Source organism: Natator depressus, chromosome 6, assembly GCF_965152275.1.
Source record: "Natator depressus isolate rNatDep1 chromosome 6, rNatDep2.hap1, whole genome shotgun sequence".
Classification (NCBI taxonomy): domain Eukaryota; kingdom Metazoa; phylum Chordata; order Testudines; family Cheloniidae; genus Natator; species Natator depressus.
In genome coordinates, this window is record NC_134239.1 from 10916359 (window position 1) to 10934811 (window position 18453).

General features: G+C 52.0%; 1 protein-coding gene across 1 annotated transcript in view; it reads right to left on the bottom strand.

Annotated features, from left to right (window-relative positions):
* Positions 1-1019: 1019 nt before the first annotated feature.
* Positions 1020-18453, bottom strand: part of LOC141989678 (uncharacterized) — a 41823-nt gene continuing 24389 nt past the window's right edge. The window contains 8 exon segments of the mRNA XM_074956612.1: positions 1020-5219; positions 5221-5289; positions 5292-6292; positions 9044-9160; positions 11973-12089; positions 13598-13672; positions 14163-14289; positions 14815-14925. Of these exon segments, the coding sequence (XP_074812713.1) occupies positions 5106-5219; positions 5221-5289; positions 5292-6292; positions 9044-9160; positions 11973-12089; positions 13598-13672; positions 14163-14289; positions 14815-14925 (1731 nt within the window). The 3' untranslated portion in view covers positions 1020-5105.

The window sequence follows — 18453 nt, forward strand, 5'->3', positions numbered from 1 at the left end:
GCTGTGAAGTTGAAATCTGCCCCTAGATCTGACTTTCCTCATGTTTCTGAGTGGCCTGGATTCTGTGTCCTAGTTTGGGGTCCATCTCTAGTTAAAAGTGAACTGTAAAGAGAAAACGGAATTGTAGGCAACCTCAGATAGGTGACTGGAACGTCCCTGCTCACTGGGCTGGGCACAGGAGATTGAGCACAGAAATCTGTTTTAATTTATGTTCCAAAAATTCTTTCAAACCCCTCCCCTGCTGCCATGATACCTGTGTTTCCAGCTTTGCTACTGACGCCCCATGTTCAGCATTCTGTGAACCTATAGATACCAGGAGAGAGACGTCATAGTCCCCAGAAGGGTTAACATGAGATTTCTGATACTTGTGATGCCCAGGAGAGCCAAGCTTTCCTTGTAAATCCAGCAGAGAGGGTGGATTCAAATGCAGAGGGGAAATAATTGTATATGGTTAAATTAGAACTAATTCCTGACATAATGATTGGGTGCTGATATTATCACAAGAGCCCCAAAAGACCATATCAAAGGTTTAGTTTGCAAATATCTCTGTCCTTCAAATTGATACAGTACATCAGTGCAACCCAGAGCTGCTTCATGTGTAGCTCTGTTTTCGAACAGTCTCTGTCTGCTATTACATAGTTTCGTAAAACATGATGGTGACGCTATGCCCCATATTCTTCATAGCAATATTGTTATTACATGATTATAGCATAACTGAGATGTATTTTATGCAAGATGGGTTATGTGAGGTCTCACTGGAAAGGTTATGATTACTGGATATGATTATCCTATTTGTAACCATGTCTCATTTTGGTATCTGAAGTTAGGAATACTGATTATGAATCAATTACAAGTGGGTTTTCACCTGGGGAACGCCCACCAGACAATGCAATCAGTCTGGATGGGCTACGAGGAAAAACAATAGGTCTTTTAAGATTCCAATATCCCACCTTCTTGGAAAGCCTTCCAGTGGACCCAGCAAACAGACTTTGAGTTGTGGCTGCAGGGTCATGTGATCACGTCGCCAAATACTGAACTCCATGTTAAAATTAGTACTCTTCCACTGACTGGGGATGGACTCACACTGGAAATCAAGGGATTCCGGCCATATGTGAAACCTATTTAAGGCAGGGGAGCAACCTAATCAGTGTTTGTTTTTCACTGAATCCCTGCCCAAGATGCTGTGAGAAATTGATGCTGATAACTAGTTTCTTTAGCGTATTGAGTTTATTTTGCATGTTTGTTTTAGTTGATAGGTAATCTGTTTTGATCTGTTTGCTCTCTCTTATAATCACTAAAATCGATCTTTTGTCGTTAATAAACTTGGTTTTGTTTTTGCTAAAACCAGTTTCTGAAATTTATAACTGATGGGCAAAAGCTGTACGTATCTTCCTCCACACTGAGGAAGGAGGCGAATTTCATGAGCTTATGCCGTATAGTTCTCTATGCAGTGCACAACTATGTAAGTTTGGGTTTACACTCCAGAGGGGTTGTGCTCTTGAGTGCTGAGCAATTCCTTAGTTGAAGCCTTCCCATGCAGTGCTGATTTCAGTGTTGGTGTCTCTCTGCAGTTGGGTGTGGCCGTACCTGTGTGTGCTGAAGGAGGCTGGAGGGCCTGGCTCAGCAGGACAGGGTAAGGGAGCCCAGGCTGATGGAATAGGTGGGCTCATTGGTACCCCAATATATCAGGGGGCCTCCCGGGCGGTGGGGGGCCTCCCGGGCGGTGGGGGGCAACCCGACCCAATGACATCAAAAGTAGGTCTAGAAATCAAAACTCCTTTGTCGCTTGAGTACCTGCCCTGAACCTGCAGCACACCACCAGAGCCTTTACATTGTGCCCCTCACCACTGCCAGCAGTTACCAGTCGCCTCTGCACATCAGACATTTTAGGCGCCCAGAGGGTGTTAACTCAGGTATGAAGCAGTTCGCTTAACACAACCACGCTGTCAATTCATTAACCAGTGTGTAAATATGGTTCATTAACCAATATACAGCAAAATGACTTTTTTTTTTTTTTTTTTTTACATATCTGTTGGAGCTGGCATGGAGGTGACTTCTCTAGCTCAGCTTCACCGTTGCAGTGGCTGGTTCTAGAGACGGAGAGGGAGTTCATTCAGGCGATTCACTCAAGGTGCTGTGACATCCATACGCCTGTTCTCTGGGTGGATTTCTCAGTGGTTGCCCAAGATCAGACTTTACAGGAGGGAGTTAGTAGGGTGCTTGTCAGCAACCAGACTAAAGTTGTTACCCAGCAGACGGTGTCCTCTATGGCCAGGCGTTGCTGGTCCCACTCACGTCTCCTTCGTACAGACATTTTGACTTGAGGAAGCGACGTGCTGAACAACATGGGACATTTTATACCATTTCTGTTGGATGGTGCAGCCTGGTCACGCTGCTGGGCAAAGCTGGCCTGGGCCAATCAGGAAATGACCCATACTCATGGCAGAATCTTGGAACATCGAACTAGGATATGAGTTGTGTCCATTCTCACTATCCAAGGAGACAATGAGGCTATCACAATCCAGGGTGTAACCCAAACTAGTGAGGAGAGGTGGGGGGGCATGTCACCGCCTGCCCTGTAACCTGGGGTGCCCAGTAATGATTTGCTGCTGTAGCTCCCAACCTGGACCACTCACAAACAGCCTCCAGCATCCGGTCTTACCCCAGGTGTCTGTGTGTAGCTGCTGCCTGCCAGCCATGTTCAGCTCACACTCTGGCTTTCACAGCCTTGGTTATTACTGCAGGGTGATCCCAATACACATGCAGTCCCAGATTTCCCCCAGAAATGTGTGGCCTGTATTGTCCAGCCTTCTCCTGGACAGTCCTGATAGAATAGGTCCATTGCCCCTCTAAGGGGGATCAATATACAGTCATTTTTCCCACCCCAAATGGAGCTGCCCACACAGTTCACTTCATTTCAATTAAAGAAGAAAACAAATTTATTTAATCACAAAGGTAGATTTCAAGTGAGTACAAGTGATGAGGCATCAAAGTCAGAAATGGTCTCAAGAAAAATAAAAATAAAAACACTTCCTAGTACTAAACTGAACAAACTAGACGTGGTGCAAAGTGAAGTCCCTTGCCACAGGTTTCCAGTAGCACTGCTGACCAAGTTTCCAGTTCAGGATCAGTTCCTGAGGTCCAAGGGCTGCTTTTTTTTTTTTTTTTTTTTCTCCTTTTTGTCCTTTTAGGTGATAAGGAGAGATGAACAGGGAGAAATAACAAGAGGTGTTTCTGCCCCTCTCTTTTATAGTTCAATCACCCTTTGAAATGCAGACTTTTCTCAAAGCAACCCCTAAATAAAGTTCTCAGCTGAGCGGGAAGACGTGAACATGGTGGGAAAGAGGTTTCATGCTCGGCTAGAGGTGTTAACTTTTCCTTTGTTTTTGAGAAACACTTTTACCCACTCCCGAGACATGTCTGGTCAACACACTTCAGTTGCAATTTCAGCTTCTGTTCCTAATTTTTTAATACAAAGTTGCTGCATACATTTCACTATGATAATACTGGCCGGTAAGTTATAAGTTTTCAAATGATACCTATCATGTAAGGCATATTTTGTACAAAGATTATTATAGCAGTGTGTAGGGTTTGAATACAGGGGTATATTCCATCCCAGAGGCCTCTTGAGACTTTGGAAAACTCCAGTATCCCCATGTAAAACACTTTGTGCCGTCCCAGTTGGTGTCAGACCTGTGGGGTCGTGGAGTGAACCTCAGCTCCAGTCAGTAACCTACCTCCACAAGCTACTTTCCATGGGCTCCCTGCCCTGTGCTCCTTTGGCCAGCTTTGCGTGACTCCATGCTCCTTCCATCAGCACTCTGAGCTGTGTGCAGAAATTAGGGATGTAAAAGGTAAAGTGGTTAACCGGTAAGCATAGTCTTACCAGTTAGCCGCCTTAACCGTTAACCCCCGCGCCAGCTGGAGCGAGCCCAGCCGGAACAGCACCAGCCAGCCAGAGCAGGCCCATAAATGCCATATTTTACTTGTTTAAACCAGCAGTGTCCAATACGTTCACCACTAGCCGCATGTGGCAAATTAGCCACAATTCAATAGGCTATGCATGAGCAATGCGTTGGTGTATAGAAGACAGCAGCACTGGAAGACAGGTTGCGGGCTTCGATATACAGCTTAACGTGGCTAGGCTACAGTAATTTTGTGTTAGCAGTACCTGTTAATGATTTGAAAGGTCGTCTGTAATATGTTTTTAAATCCTTTTTTATAATGTGGTGAGTAAGAAACATTCAAAACCAAAAGTGTGGCTAGCATCGAATTTCAAACCACAAGTGCGGCTAGCATCAAATTGCTATTGGACACTGCTGGTTTAAACAGTTAACTTTTAAAATTGTATTTACATCCCTAGCAGAAATTTCCATCTAGAAGTTCGAACAATCTCTATGGAAAGTCTCTTTCCACTCCTGGGTGGCTCCGTCCTTGGAGAGTAGTTCATCCCAGAGACATATACAGGGATTTGACTCATTTGCGTAGTCTGTGGGCATGGCTAACAGGAGAGAACAGTTGAGGAAAGAACACGAACAGCTCTACGCACCTCTGTGCCAGGGCTTGATTTTTCTGTACCCATCAATGATTACATGTGTGATGTCACTTCATATGCGAGACTCACGGAGGAATTCTGCACCACTGCGCAAGCACAAACTTCATGTGCCCCACAAGTTATTTGTCACCCCAGAATAATTGATTTGGATGGAGCAGCGCTGCAATTACACCTTTCCCCCCTGGGGACTGTTATGGCACCAGAAGAGAGGGCAGCTGGCTTACGGCGGGAGCAGCCAGCCACAGAGAGGGAGGGGGTCAGAGGATGCATCACAGTGCTCTGCCCGTGGGGGTCAGGTGTGGAGACAAGGAGTATGGGGGAGATGGACAGAATGGGACACACAGGGTTCCTGGGAAAGGCTGTGACCACCTACTCTAAGATCGCCCCACCTGGCTGCTCTTCCCCACACTGCTCAGTTAAGTCCCATTCCCAAACTCCACACAGTCTCTGCTGGGCATCCTGGGGACAGGACCACCCGCTGGTCTGATTCTGCTGGCACTGTGCCAGGCCCGCCAGCAGCCCCTCAGGATCTGGTGGTGGCAGAGTGGTGTTAGTGAGTCAACTGGGGCCAGGTGAGGTTGCCCAAGTGAGCAAAGCATTTGCCACAGTCAGCACACCTGTACAGCCGCTCCCCGCCGTGAATGCGCTGGTGTATTCCCAGGTATTAGCTTGTTGCCACGACTGAACTTCTTACCCCAGTCAGCACAGCGGTACGGCTGCTCCCCTGTGTGTGTGCACGAAGATGTCTGGTCAGCGTACTGGCATTGCCGAAGCTTTTCTTGCAATCGTCACAGTGGTAGGGCCACTCCCCTGTGTGCGTGCGCTCGTGTGTTTTCAGGGTTGAGCTCTGGAAAAAGCCCTTGCCGCAGTCAGTGCAGCGGTGAGGCCGCTCCCCGGTGTGTGCGCGTTGGTGTGTTCTCAGCTTTGAGCTCTCCGCAAAGCTCTTGCCACAGTCAGAGCAGTGGTGCAGCTCCTGCCCGGTGTGCGCGCGCTGGTGTGTTGTCAGGGTTGAGCTCTTTGCAAAGCCCTTTCCGCAGTTGGTGCAGCGATACGGCCACTCCCCGGTGTGCATGCGCCAGTGTATTCTCAGCTTCAAGCTCGCTGCAAAGCTCTTTCCATAGTCAGTGCAGCGGTACGGCTGCTTCCCGGTGTGCGTGCGCTGGTGTATTCTCAGCTTCGAGCTCGCTGCAAAGCTCTTTCCACAGTCAGAGCAGCGGTACGGCCGCTCCCCGGTGTGTGTGTGCTGGTGTGGTCTCAGATTTGAGCTCTGGGCAAAGCTCCTGCCGCACTCAGTACAATTGTAAGGCAGTTCCCCAGTGTGAGTGCGCTGGTGTCTTTTCAGGTGGGCAAACTGTGCAAAGCCCTTTCCGCAATCAGCACAGTGGTGCGGCCGCTCCCCAGTGTGTGTGCGCTGGTGTGTTCTCAGCTTTGAGGACCATCTGAATCTTCTGCCGCAGTCAGCACAGCAATACGGCTGCTCCCCGGTGGGCACGCACTGGTGCTGGGTCAGTGCAGAGGGGTTGCTGAACCTCTTGCCGCAGTCGATACAGTGATGGGGACACCAGCCCATGGGGAGTCTCTGGTGCGTAGCCAGGTCCGGTCTCTGCCTGAGTCTACCCAGGGGATGGACTGCGTCCTGTGCATGCATCCATCTGTGGGCTGTGGGATTCTGCGTTCCTGCCGTGCTCTCTCCACATTCAGACTGTGTCCTCGTTCCTCCCAGGATCCTGAGCCCTGCTGGAGAGAGCAGAGGGAATCCCGGTGTTAGCTCACGGTTAGGGCTGCAGATATGTCAAGGACAGGAAAATGTCACGAATGGAGCAATTTCCCCTCACCCTGCAATGGCCGCTCCTTTCCCACAGGGGTGCACCCAACACCTTGCTGTGGGCATTGAGACCTGGCCTGTGGGGTTACAGTGCCACTCAGATTTGCCCCTGCATCCAGTCACGATGGTCGGGGAGGCAGGTCAAATTTCAGTGACTGGCCTTGCCACCCATATGTTCTCTACCCCACACCAACCCCTCTGCACCAGGCTGGAGTTAGGGATGCAGTGCTGGGAGAAGGGTGCTTCTCTGGGCAGCAAGTTCCCCCTGGTCAGGGCAAGGAGAAGGGCAGGTGTTGTAAATTGGGGGGGGGGGGGGAGTACACCCAGCCAGTCAGTTAGCTATAAAAATCCTTAGTAGCTGTTCTCTTTGCTTTACCTATAAAGGGTTAAGGACTCTCACTGCGATGCTTAGGTAAGAGGAAGCGAGTGTGGACCTGGCCAAAAGAGCCAATGGGAAGGCTAGAACTTTTTAAAATTGAGAAAAAAATTCCCCTTTGTCTCTCTGTTGTTTTCTCAGCTGGAGAGAGAGGGCACCAGCTATGCTGTAAGAAGCTTGGGGCCCATAGTCGCCAACTTCTGCTGGCACCGGTGGGTGCTTTACCTGCTCTGGCCCCGCCCTGACTCCACCCCTGCCCCATCCTAACCCCTTTCATAGATACTAAGGTCAGAAGGGCCCATTATGATCATCTAGTCCGACCTCCTGCACAACGCAGGCCACAGAATCTCACCCACCCACTCCTGCGAAAAACCTCTCACCTATGTCTGAACTATTGAAATCATGGTTTAAAGACTTCAAGGAGCAGAGAATCCTCCAGCAAGTGACCCGTGCCCCATGCTACAGAGGAAGGCGAAAAGCCTCTAGGGCCTCTTCCAATCTGCCCTGGAGGAAAATTCCTTCCCGACCCCAAATATGGTGATCAGCTGAACCCTGAGCATATGGGCAAGATTCACCGTTCCCTGCCCTAACTCCACCCCCTCCCTACACCTATTCCAACCCCTTCCCCAAATCCCAGCCCTGACCCCGCCTCCTCCTCTGAGCACACTGCGTTCCTGCTCCTCCCCGCATTTGAAGCGACAGATATGTAGGTAGAACAGGAATGTTTAGACCAAGGGTGGGCAAACTTTTTGGCCTGAGGGCCACATTGGATTTCCGAAATTGTATGGAGGGCCGGTTGGGGAGGCTGTGCCTCCCCAAACAGCCAGGCGTGGCACTGCCCTCCCTAACCGGCCCTCCATACAATTTCGGAAACCCCATCCAAACCCCCCTCTCCTTCCTGACGGCCCCCCTGGAACCACAGCCCCATCCACTCCCTCTGCTCTCTGACCACCTCTGGACCCCCCGCCACCCCATCCAACTCCTCTCCTTCCTGACAGGCCCCCCCCCCCCCCCGGACACCTGCACCATCCAACCACCCCTTCTCCCTGTCCCCTGACCACCCCCGGAACCCCCACCCCTGACTGCCCCCTGCCGCCCCATCCAACCCCTCCTCTCATTCCTGACTGCCCCCCCGGGGATCCCTGCCCCCATTCAACCCCCCTGTTCCCCGCCCTCTGACTGCCCCAACCCCTATCCACACCCCCGCCCCCTGACTACCTCCCGAACTCCCCTGCCCTCGATCCAAACCTCCGACCCACCCGCTCCCTGCCCTCTTACCGCGCTGCCTGGAGCACGGGTGGCTGGCGGCCCGGCTGCACCAGGACAGGCAGCCATGCGCTGCGCAGCAGAGAGCACCGGGTCGAGCCGCAGCTCTGCAGCCCCCCCCTCCCCCCCCCGGCCCAGAGCATTGCGCCGGCAGCGCGGTGCGCTGAGGCTGCGGGGGAGGGAGAACAGCAGGGAAGGGGCTGGGGGGAGCTTCCCCGGCCGGGAGCTCAGGGGCCAGGCAGGAGGGTCCTGCAGGCCGTAGTTTGCCCACCCCTGGTTTAGACAGACGCGATCAGGTTTCTCTCTTTACTTTGGGCTTGTGGATTCGTCTGTGCTAACACAGGTGCTTTTGTTTTGTTTTTGTAACCTTTAAGCTGGACCCCAAGAAAGCCATTCCTGGTGTTTAATCCTTGCAGTTGCATTTCTGTACTATATATATCTAACAGCAGCCTAATTTTGCAGATGTGTTTTCTTGCTTTTTTGTTTGTTCAATAAAAACTTACTTTTTTTTTTTTTTTTTTTTTAGAGGATTGGATTTCTCTGTCTTAAGAGGTCCGTGCACATGTTTTTCTATTAGCTGGTGGCAACAGCTGATTTCTTTTTCTTTTCCTTTTCTCAGCTCTTCCCCATAGGGGGAGCTGAAAGAGTTTGGCGGTGCCCCACAGGAAGGAATTCCCAAGTGCACCTTCCTGGGCTCTCAGAGGGGTTCTGCACTTGGGGGGGGGGCAGCATTTACCAACCCAAGACCAGGCGGATCTCTAACCTTGGGAGTTTAATACAAGCCTGGAGTGGCCAGTATTAAGTTTTAAAGTCCTTGCGGGCCCCCACTGTTGGGATATATAAGGGTTAAGTAAAGACATGGAAAACCGCTGGTGTGCTGGCATGGTATCAGGGAGTAGACACAGGCACGCACTATTCCTTCGCCTAACAGATAAAGTGTTACCCCTTTCCCCTCCCTTCTCCTTGTGAAGAATTAAGAAGTGTTGCAGCTGCATAAGAATTGTGGGGATCTAAAGAATACCTTTTGGGTAAAGAAGCGTTATCTCCTCCTCCCTTCCTTTCCCAGCTACATAAGCAAGCCCTGGGTCATGGTCGCTTTCTCCCTCCCCTGCAAACTGCTGATCCAAGGAGTTCATTACTGCAATTATAGCAAAAAAGTGTATCTTCAAAGTAAAACTTATAGGCAAATATGCTAATGAGGTAAATAGTAATCAGGGGCGGGAATAATTATATTCAGTATAGGCAAAAAGAAAAGGAGGACTTGTGGCACCTTAGAGACTAAAAAATTTATTTGAGCATAAGCTTTCGTGAGCTACAGCTCACTTCACCACTGAATGCATCCGATGAAGTGAGCTGTAGCTCACGAAAGCTTATGCTCAAATAAATTTGTTAGTCTCTTAGGTGCCACAAGTCCTCCTTTTCTTTTTAGCAGATACAGACTAACACGGCTGCTACTCTGACATCTGTCACTCAGTATAGGGTTATCAATACTCATTGTATTTCAACTACCTGAAAGGGGGTTCCAAAGAGGATGGCTCTAGACTGTTCTCAGTGGTAGCAGATGACAGAACAAGGAGTAATGGGCTCAAGTTGCAGTGGGGAAGATTTAGGTTGGATATTAGGAAAAACTTTTTCACTAAGAGGGTGGTGAAACACTGGAATGCGTTACCTAGGGAGGTGGTGGACTCTCCTTCCTTAGAAGTTTTTAAGGTCAGGCTTGACAAAGCCCTGGCTGGGATGATTTAATTGGGGATCGGTCCTGCTTTGAGCAGGGGGTTGGACTAGATGACCTCCTGAGGTCCCTTCCAACCCTGATATTCTATGATTCTAGGATTGTGTGGGCGTTCATATTACTCCATAAGGCTTTTGGGGGTGTTGTAATAAATGTAGGAATTTACATACTAATGTAAATAAAAAGAGTATGATGTAACTAATCCAGTGCTTACTGGACAATTGGGTCCAGGGGAACAAGTACCGCAATAAAGAAGCCCATCTACTCAAATCCGCCCCTGGGTCAGCCTGTTCTTCTTCCAACACCCACCTTGTGCAGTCGAAGTGCCAGAGCAGGGAATCAACCTTGACAGCAGGGTTTATTAAAAATCCTGGAGCAGTCACAGTAAATTTACAGACCTGTGATTTTACTAAAGTTACTGTAACTGCTCCATAATTTTTGATAAAAAAAAGTGTGTGACAAATCTGCAGCCTGACTCAGGGTGGTTCTACCCTATGGTGTTTCCGCAGCACCTAGCGCCTGCTTCCACAGGGGCTATGCATGTCTTGGGTCTTGGCTTAAGCTTCAGTTGTAGCCTGCCCAGGATACAGGCAGCGCCTGGCACAACAGGACCCTGGTTTTGTTTTCAAACTGATTTTGTCTTTATTGCAATCAGAGGGGTTTATTTATGTGGTATTAGTTCTTCACTTTCTCCTGTTTTGTAGGATGAGGCCTGTTCCCCAGTTTTTTTGCTGTTATAATTATATTGGTTTGAAACTAGTTTAGTTGAGGGGCTACAATCCCTTCATGTGGACGCAGTGAGACCAGTTTAAAGCTGTTTAGAACAATCTAGCTTATTCCTGTGGGGGTGTGAGTCCTTTTCTAGGAATTCCTTTGAAGAAATCATTTACTCTCGGCCTGAGGTTTCAGTCTTTATGTGAAACGAAAACTAAACTAAAATCCTCAAGAAGATGAGGGTTTTGGGGGTGTCTGTGTGTGAAGGATTTGAGGGGATGACCAGTCACTCAGAGTTTGTGTGATGTAACCTGGAAAACATGTCTGTATTGTGTCACAACCCGCTCCCTGGCACTGCTGAGCTGGAAGGGGTGAATGGCTGCCACCCAACCTTTGGTCTACAGACAGTCAGAGACACGATAGGGCTGAGGGCTGTGCTAAGCATTGACACTGAAGCAATGTAAGTGACAAAGGTTTCATGCCACAAAGAGCAGGAGGAGAGGGGATGGGACAAAGGCCATACCACCACCCTCTCTCTCACAGCCAGCCCATACACCAGGGTACTCCAAGTCATGGCCCGCAGGACAATTTAATCTGGCCCCTAAATGTGTCCACTCCCCCCACAGCAGCCGCCTGGCCCGCGGGGCAGTTTTAGAGCATTACAGCGAAGTGCTGCAGGTGCTAGAGATCTGTTCTACACAATGGCGCCTCTGCATGGCGTCACCTTACACTAGTCGTATGTGACTGACCCTGCCCGGCGTCATTCCCAGCTTTCTCCTTGCTCGCTGGGGACAGGTTTCTTCAGTCTGAGAGGTCACATGCGAAGTGAAGCAGCAGAGAGGGGGTGGGGTGGGAACCTGGGGAGAACAGCACCTTCTCTGCCAAGGGCCAGCAACTCTGGGATGCTCTTGCAGGGGGCAGAGCCATGAAAAGCCATTTGAAAAAATCTCTAGGGCGCCCCTTACCTTGGTATGATTTTCTGAGGTGTGGGAAGCCTAGCAGGTGTTGTGTTCTATGACTGGACAGGCCTGTCTTTCTACCCAGGTGCTTGTTTGGCCCCCATCAGCCAGTTCACACAGTCTCTATCTTTCTCTCCCCTCCTCCCCCACACCAGTCCATTTACCCCATCTCCTCAGAGCGAGGGCAGGGGAGACAGGGCTCAGGAGAGCTTTCAGTGAATGTCTTAGAGAGAGCACCCAGCGTCTCTCAGAAACTTCGCCAGCAGCCAGCACACAGACTGATTCTGTGTTACACACACACACAGTCTCTGGCTCTTTCACACTCACCTCTGAACACATACTTGTAATATTGTCGTTACTTCTTGGTACTTTCTGTAATGCATATATATTTTGACTGGTCTAAACACTGGCCCCTAATTCCCAGCTTCAATTTGTCTCTCTTCAGCTCCCAGCCAGTGAATCTCGCTCTGCCTTTGCCTTCTACATGAAGGAGCGCTCCGCTAGCAGGTGTGTAAATCAGAAGGGACTGGATTATTAGGACTCACCTGAGGAGGGGCTCTCAGGCCCAGAGTGTACCCTGGAGCCCTCGGCATCCCAGATCCAGAGCTCTGCCTCCCCTACCTCGATCCGGTGGATTAAGTCTGGTTTGGAACCTGAAGAGCCTGTTTTGGGGGAAAGTTTTATTCCTAAAGTTTTGGGGGCAGGGACTCGTTTGTGTGTCGGTGCAGCCCAGCACAACAGGGCCCACATCTCGGTCAGGGTGTGTCTACACAGCACCTGGCACGATGAGGCTCCAATCTCGGACACTGCTTCAGAGGAAAGCGCAAGAGATCCCAAGCAGGAGAATAATGAAATAAACCAGGGATCTCAAACTCCAATCACCAGGAGAGCCACACGAGTACTAGTACATTGGCCCAAGGGCCGCATCACTGACACCCCCCCCACTGCCCCTGCCCCCCATTCCAACCCCTTCCCCAAATCCGCGCCTCTGCCCCACCTCCTCCCCTAAGCACGCGGCTCCGGGCTCCTCCCCCCTCCCTCCTGGAAAGCGCTAAGCACCTGGAGGTAAGCAGAGGAGCAGGGATGCGGCGCGTTGGGGAGAGGGGGAGTGGGGAACCCCTGAAATAAACCTTTCTTAGAGGAGATTTCTTTCTGTCTCTCACTTGTACTCTGAATTGGCAACATCTACAACCCTTCTCACTTTGCAGTGGGAGCCAAGTTTAAAGCCTTGCTGGGGTAACTCTAAATCAGAGGTGGGCAAACTTTTTGGCCCAAAGGCTACATCGGGGTTGTAAAATTGTATGGAGGGCCGGCTAGGGAAGGCTGTGCCTCCCCAAAGAGCCTGGCCTCGCCCACTATCCGTCCCCTCCCACTTCCCACCCCCTAACTGCCCCCTCACAATCTCCGACCTATCCAAACCCCCCTGCTCCTTGTTCCCTGACCGCCCCTCCAGAGACCCCCCCATCCCTAACCACCCCTTATCTAAGCCCCCCTGCTCCTTGTCCCCTGACTGCCCCCCCAGGACCTCCCCACCCTAACTGCCCCCCCAGGACCCCAACCCCCCGTTCCCTGTCCCCTGACTGTCCCGACCCCTATCCACACCCCAGCCCCCTGACAAGCCCCCAGGACTCCCACACCCTATCCACACACCCTGTTCTCCATCCCCTGACCACTCCCCCAGAATCTCTGTCCCATCCAACCGCTCCCTACCCCTTATCCAACCCCCTGGCCCCGGCCCCCTTACCAAGCTGCTCAGAGCAGCGTGCCGGGCGACCACGCGGAGCCAGACATGCTGCCCCGCAGGAGTGCACAGCCCTGCCCCCCAGAGCGCTGCCCACGCGGTGGCGTGGCTCCGGGGGAGGGGGAGAAGGCAGGGGAGGGGCCGGGGACTAGCTCCTTGTCCGGGAGCTCAGGGGCTGGGCAGGATGTGGCCAGCCGTAGTTTGCCCACCCCGCTCTAGATGTTCCATAGAAATATCCCATTCTGCTAACACCTTGGCCTCTACGCTATCTTGTGGCAGTACGTTCCATAGGACAACTGTGTGACATGGATTTCCTTGTCTTCCTTCCTTCCTACAGAAACACCAGTGAACACCCATTAGTTTCAGATTAAGAGACAGGGTGAATAGAAAATCCTCCACCACCTTCTTTCTGGTCATTATTTCACTTACCCAACTGTCTCCTGCAACATGGATCATGGGGAAGACTTTGGAAGAAGGGAACTTTGCTCCTTTGCCACCTTATAGCTGTTGAAAATTTTCGGGCATGTCATTAAGGCAAATCGGCCACAACGTGTCATGGCAGGTGTCACTGTTACACAGACATTCCAGTTCTTTTGCATTGTTCAACTGGACAGTTGTTAAATTTACTATGTTCATTCTTTTGGGGGAGGTGGGGAGCTGTTGCAGCAGCAGTGTTTTCCCCCTGCCTTATTTGTCTGACTAGAGTCAGCTCCTGAGGCAGAGTTGCTGCCCTCAACCTCTGGCTGGGATTCCGGGAAGAGATGGTTGCTCATGGGCTCTTTGCTACCATCAGGGATGTGCCACGACTGAGGCAGGTAATTCAAATAAACCAGTTACACCAAGATTAGCCCCAGGCTCTGTAGCCCTGAGTTCTCCTCCAACAGCGAGCTGACCTGAAAGGGGCTGGCATTTGCCACCACTCAGTGACAGGGTGCCACATAGGAAACCCAAATGTTTTACAGATGTGAATAAATGAAGGGAAATTGGTCCTTACCCAAGGAAACGAGGGCCTGGTAATTCCTCAGCATCTGGTCCCGGTACAGATGCTTCTCTGGCCGGGACAAGAGCTCCCACTCCTCCCGGCTGAAATACAGAGCCACGTCCTCAAACGCCACCCGCAGCTGCTGGCACAAGCGTTACACACTCAGCACCCTCCGCTCCAGCCCCAGCCCGGGCTCTCAGCAGGGGACGCGGGTTCGAGGGCAGCGGCCCCCGGGGAACCCCCAGCCCAGCAGCTGTGACCCAGGGAGACCCCCCCGCACAGCCCCCCGGGGACTCGGGCCCTGCTGGCCGGGGACAGGAGCCGCCCTCGGCTCCCCAGGGGGCTCTGGGGCGGGGCGCTGGGAAGGGCGCGAATCCCAGGGCAGGGACCAGGCTCCTCCCCCGGCCGGAGTCCCCGCCTCCGCCCCAGGCCTGTGCTCGGCCCCGCTGCCGGCCCCGGCTCGGCCGCCTCGGGGCTCCTCGGCCCGGCTCCGCGTGTCCGCCCGGCCCGGGGCCCCCAGCGCCGCTCCCCGGCCCCAGCGCTCCGGCTGCGGCAGCCCCCAGCCCCGGGGTCACTAGCGCGGGAGGGACCCGGCCCCGGCCCCCCTCGGCCCCAGCCGGGACCAGCCAGTGCCCGGCCGGGGAGTCCCCGCCCCGCGTCCTACCTGCGCCGGCCCCGCTGCAGCCATCGCCGGGCTCAGCTCCGGCCCCAGCCGCTTCCTCCGCCCGGGCAGCGACTTCTCGCCCCGCGGCTGGTGCCTCCCCGGGCCGCTTCCCTGCGCACGAGGCGGGCTGGGATCCAGGGGGCCGGGAAGGCCCCGCCCCGCTCCAGTCCCGCTGCCCTCCCCGGCCGCCCCACCGGCTCTGTCGGGGAGCCGGGGGAGGCTCCAGCGCAGGGACCTTCTGGCCCAGCCCCCCGGACTCCCACTTCACCGCGAGGATCCCGGAGCCCTGCGGTGGGGCTCTGTCCCCAAGAGCAGCATGTGCTGGAACTCGTGTCTCTGGGGGCTCCCTCTGCCCCCCTTCCCATCCTGAGCGAACCCCTCTGGGTGTCAAGCTGAAGGCCAGCCTGGGGTGCAGATGGAGCTGCGACAAGCCAGAGAGAGAAGGTCCCCCACATGAGGCTGGGGAAGCAGGGGCATGAAATCCATGGGTGGCATAACGGGGGTGGGGGGCTGTAATACAAGGGGATGGACAGAGGGTGGGGATCGGGGCCAAGTAAGGTGACCAGACATCAAATGTGAAAAATCAGACAGGGGGTGGGAGGTAATAGGGGCCTATGTAAGAAAAAGACCCCGAAATCAGGACTGTCCCTGTAAAATTGGGACATCTGGTCGCCCTAAGGCAAGGACACATGGGACTGATGCGGTGCGATTTGAAACACACTGGGAGAGAAAAGGGGTTGCCAGTAGATTTCTTTTTCTGACACTCTTTAATTAAAGATTAATTTTTAATTCTTGGAAACTCCAGGCCCAAGGGTTGTCAGCCCTAGTGAGAAATGGGATGGGGGGACTGGGACCCAGTGGGCAGAGGGGAGGGGCTAGAAAAACGGTAGGGAAGGAGCAGATGGTGGGTGGGAATAGAACATGGGGGCAGATCGGGCAGAATGCTAGAGAAGGGGGCCCATGGGATAGGGGTCAGGACCTGGGGACAGATGAGAGCAGGCCACTGTGGGGCAGATTGCCACAGTAGGGGGCTGGACCTGGGGGCACACGGAAGGGGCAGGATGCAGATGCACTAGAATACGGGAGGCCAGGGAGATGTGGACAGGAAGGCTAGGGCAGTGGTGTTAGGATATAGGGGGCAGGAGCCATGGGGTTGGGGCAGGTAGGCTTGGGTAGGACACAAGGAGCGGAGAGGGGCAGGAGGACTAGAGCAGGTGGCAGATGAGAGGGAGGAGGAACCACTTACCTGGTTGCATACCCCTGAGCTTACCCAGGGAGAGGCTGCCAGGGGCCAGGCTGGGCTCTGGATGTCAGTTCAGAGCGACTGCACTTGTATTAGCCCTCAGTGGCCCAACCAGGGCACCCGCTGTCAGGCTTCCAGCTCCCCAGTTGTTCCCTCTCTTGGCTGAAGACACTTGCCCCTCTCCCTTCTGATAGGGGTATTTCCAGGTTGCACCGTTCTCCCTTCCCTGTGTTATCCCAGCACAGACAGGCTGCCCAAGGACTTTCTTTTCAGAAATTGTTAATAGATGCAGTGCGACAGGTATAAAGTACCACCCAGCATTTCCTAGCAAGTCTGCTTTCTTCTTAAGGCACAAAGAACTACAGAGAAAACACACAAAATAAATCAAATAAAAATAAGAAACCTACACTCATGCTAGCTAACAAGACCAGGATTCCCCAACCTGCCATGGATTCTGGCAGAAGCAGTCCTTCAAACCCCTGCCCAATTGTGTTCCTTGTGGTTACCAACTCTTCCCAGTTTCAGCTCAAAACTAGCACCCAGTCCTTCCAGCCCTCCCCTAAGGCCCGAAGTTCTGCGTGGGTCAGGAGTCCTGTCCATTTGATGGATCAGGAAGAAGGCCCTGAGCCTGTTTGAAACCAGGCTAGTTATTCACAAAACCCTTCTTTGTGGTTTGGTCCCTAGAGAATCCAGTCTGAACTAGTACATGCAGATCTCTCTGGGGTGGGATAACAGAGGAAGGATATTAGCCTCCCTACTAGAGAAGGTACGAGCAAGGTAACAATAATGCATACACAGCTGCATTTTTAGTATAATGTACCCCAAAGATATTAACCCTAATTCAATACAGTTTAACTTAATTCACTAAAGTGTATCATAATTCCATACGGTTTGTTCAGGATATTATAGGTCAGGCTGTGTTTTAGTCACAGGTATTTTTAGTAACCATGACCTGTCCATGATTTTTGTTCCAGCCCCTAACTAAAACTTGGGCCAGGGGGCCACCCCCAGGACCCCTCTTGCGCTGGGAGTGGGGGAGGGAGGCGGGCAGGCGGCAGAATGTACTATTGCCACCCTTTCTTTAGGAGAAAATACAGTGGGTGACTCTTGTCAGCATACATTTCAATAAAATCTCTTGAGAAGTTCAGAGTTTCCAAAAGGGCTCTTAAGGATGCCACATCAGTAGGGGTGGGAAGTTTTCTAATCAACTCCACCCATTGTGCAGCTGAGGCTCATCCTTCCTTTCCCAATATGACCCCTAAATATTTTACCTCTTGGTGTCCCGATTGGGCCTTGGCTCTGCTAGCCTTGAATACGGTATCTTGGATGATCTGTAACACCTCCTCAGTGATCCTACCAACCTATTGTCCCCATGCACCAATAGATCATCAACTTAAGAAATTACTCTCTTTTGCTCATCAGGTGTCAATTTTTCCCACATCTTAACCACATGGGAGTGACAAATTGTGGGTGCGTTATGAAAACCCTGAGGGAATCTTGTGCAACCGAAGTGTCGTCCCCTGTAGCAGGGCGAGCACTCACCGCTGCAGCGCCTCCTGCTGGTCAGTCCAGGAATTAGCTCATCCCGCTCAGGATCGCCCTCCTCTGTCCAGTTTCTCCCCTGCCCTTACCTGCCCCTCCACAGTCCCTTTATCTCCACCAGTTCAGGCCCTGCATCCCTCCCGGACCACAGTTCCCATGGTTTAGGGTCCTCCCCTCCCAGGGGATCCCAATCCCATAAGCCAACCTCGCCTCAGTGACCCATTGCCAGTGTTCATTCATTCGGGCAGCTAGGCCTTGCATTTCTGTTGCACTGTTTGCATTTTGCACGCATGCCTGTCCTACCCACAGGTAGAGGAACTTCATTAAAATATTCCCAAACTGGGTCTCTTTTATGGCCTGCTGCCATTATAGGTTTTCCCTTCTAGTGAGGGAATGGTATGGTAGAGCTCGAATCAATGAAGGCTACACTCAGAAAGAGCTCAAGACTTCTGGAATATGCTGCTCAAACAGTTTCACTTTTGTTTCTACTTCCTGTCCCTCCCTTCTCACATTTATCTCCAGACTTCTTCTCCTTGTCCAGATCTATTCCGCCCCCAACAATCTTCTATTCGTTGAACTTTTTGAAACTTTGCACTTTTAGAGAGAGGTAAGGGATTGACTCTGTGTACACAAACCTACAGAGGGACAATAGGGTTGAGGTCTGTTATTTCTCACCTCTATATATCATTTATTTATTTAAAACATTTTTGCTGTTAATAAGCATGTTATTTCTAGAGACACAAATCCACAGTTTGAGAACTGCAAAACTAAGCATCTCTGATGGTATCTTCTAGACTGAGCACTAAGTCCCATTGGGTAGATAGAAAGATTAACCTAAATAATCTATACAGAAG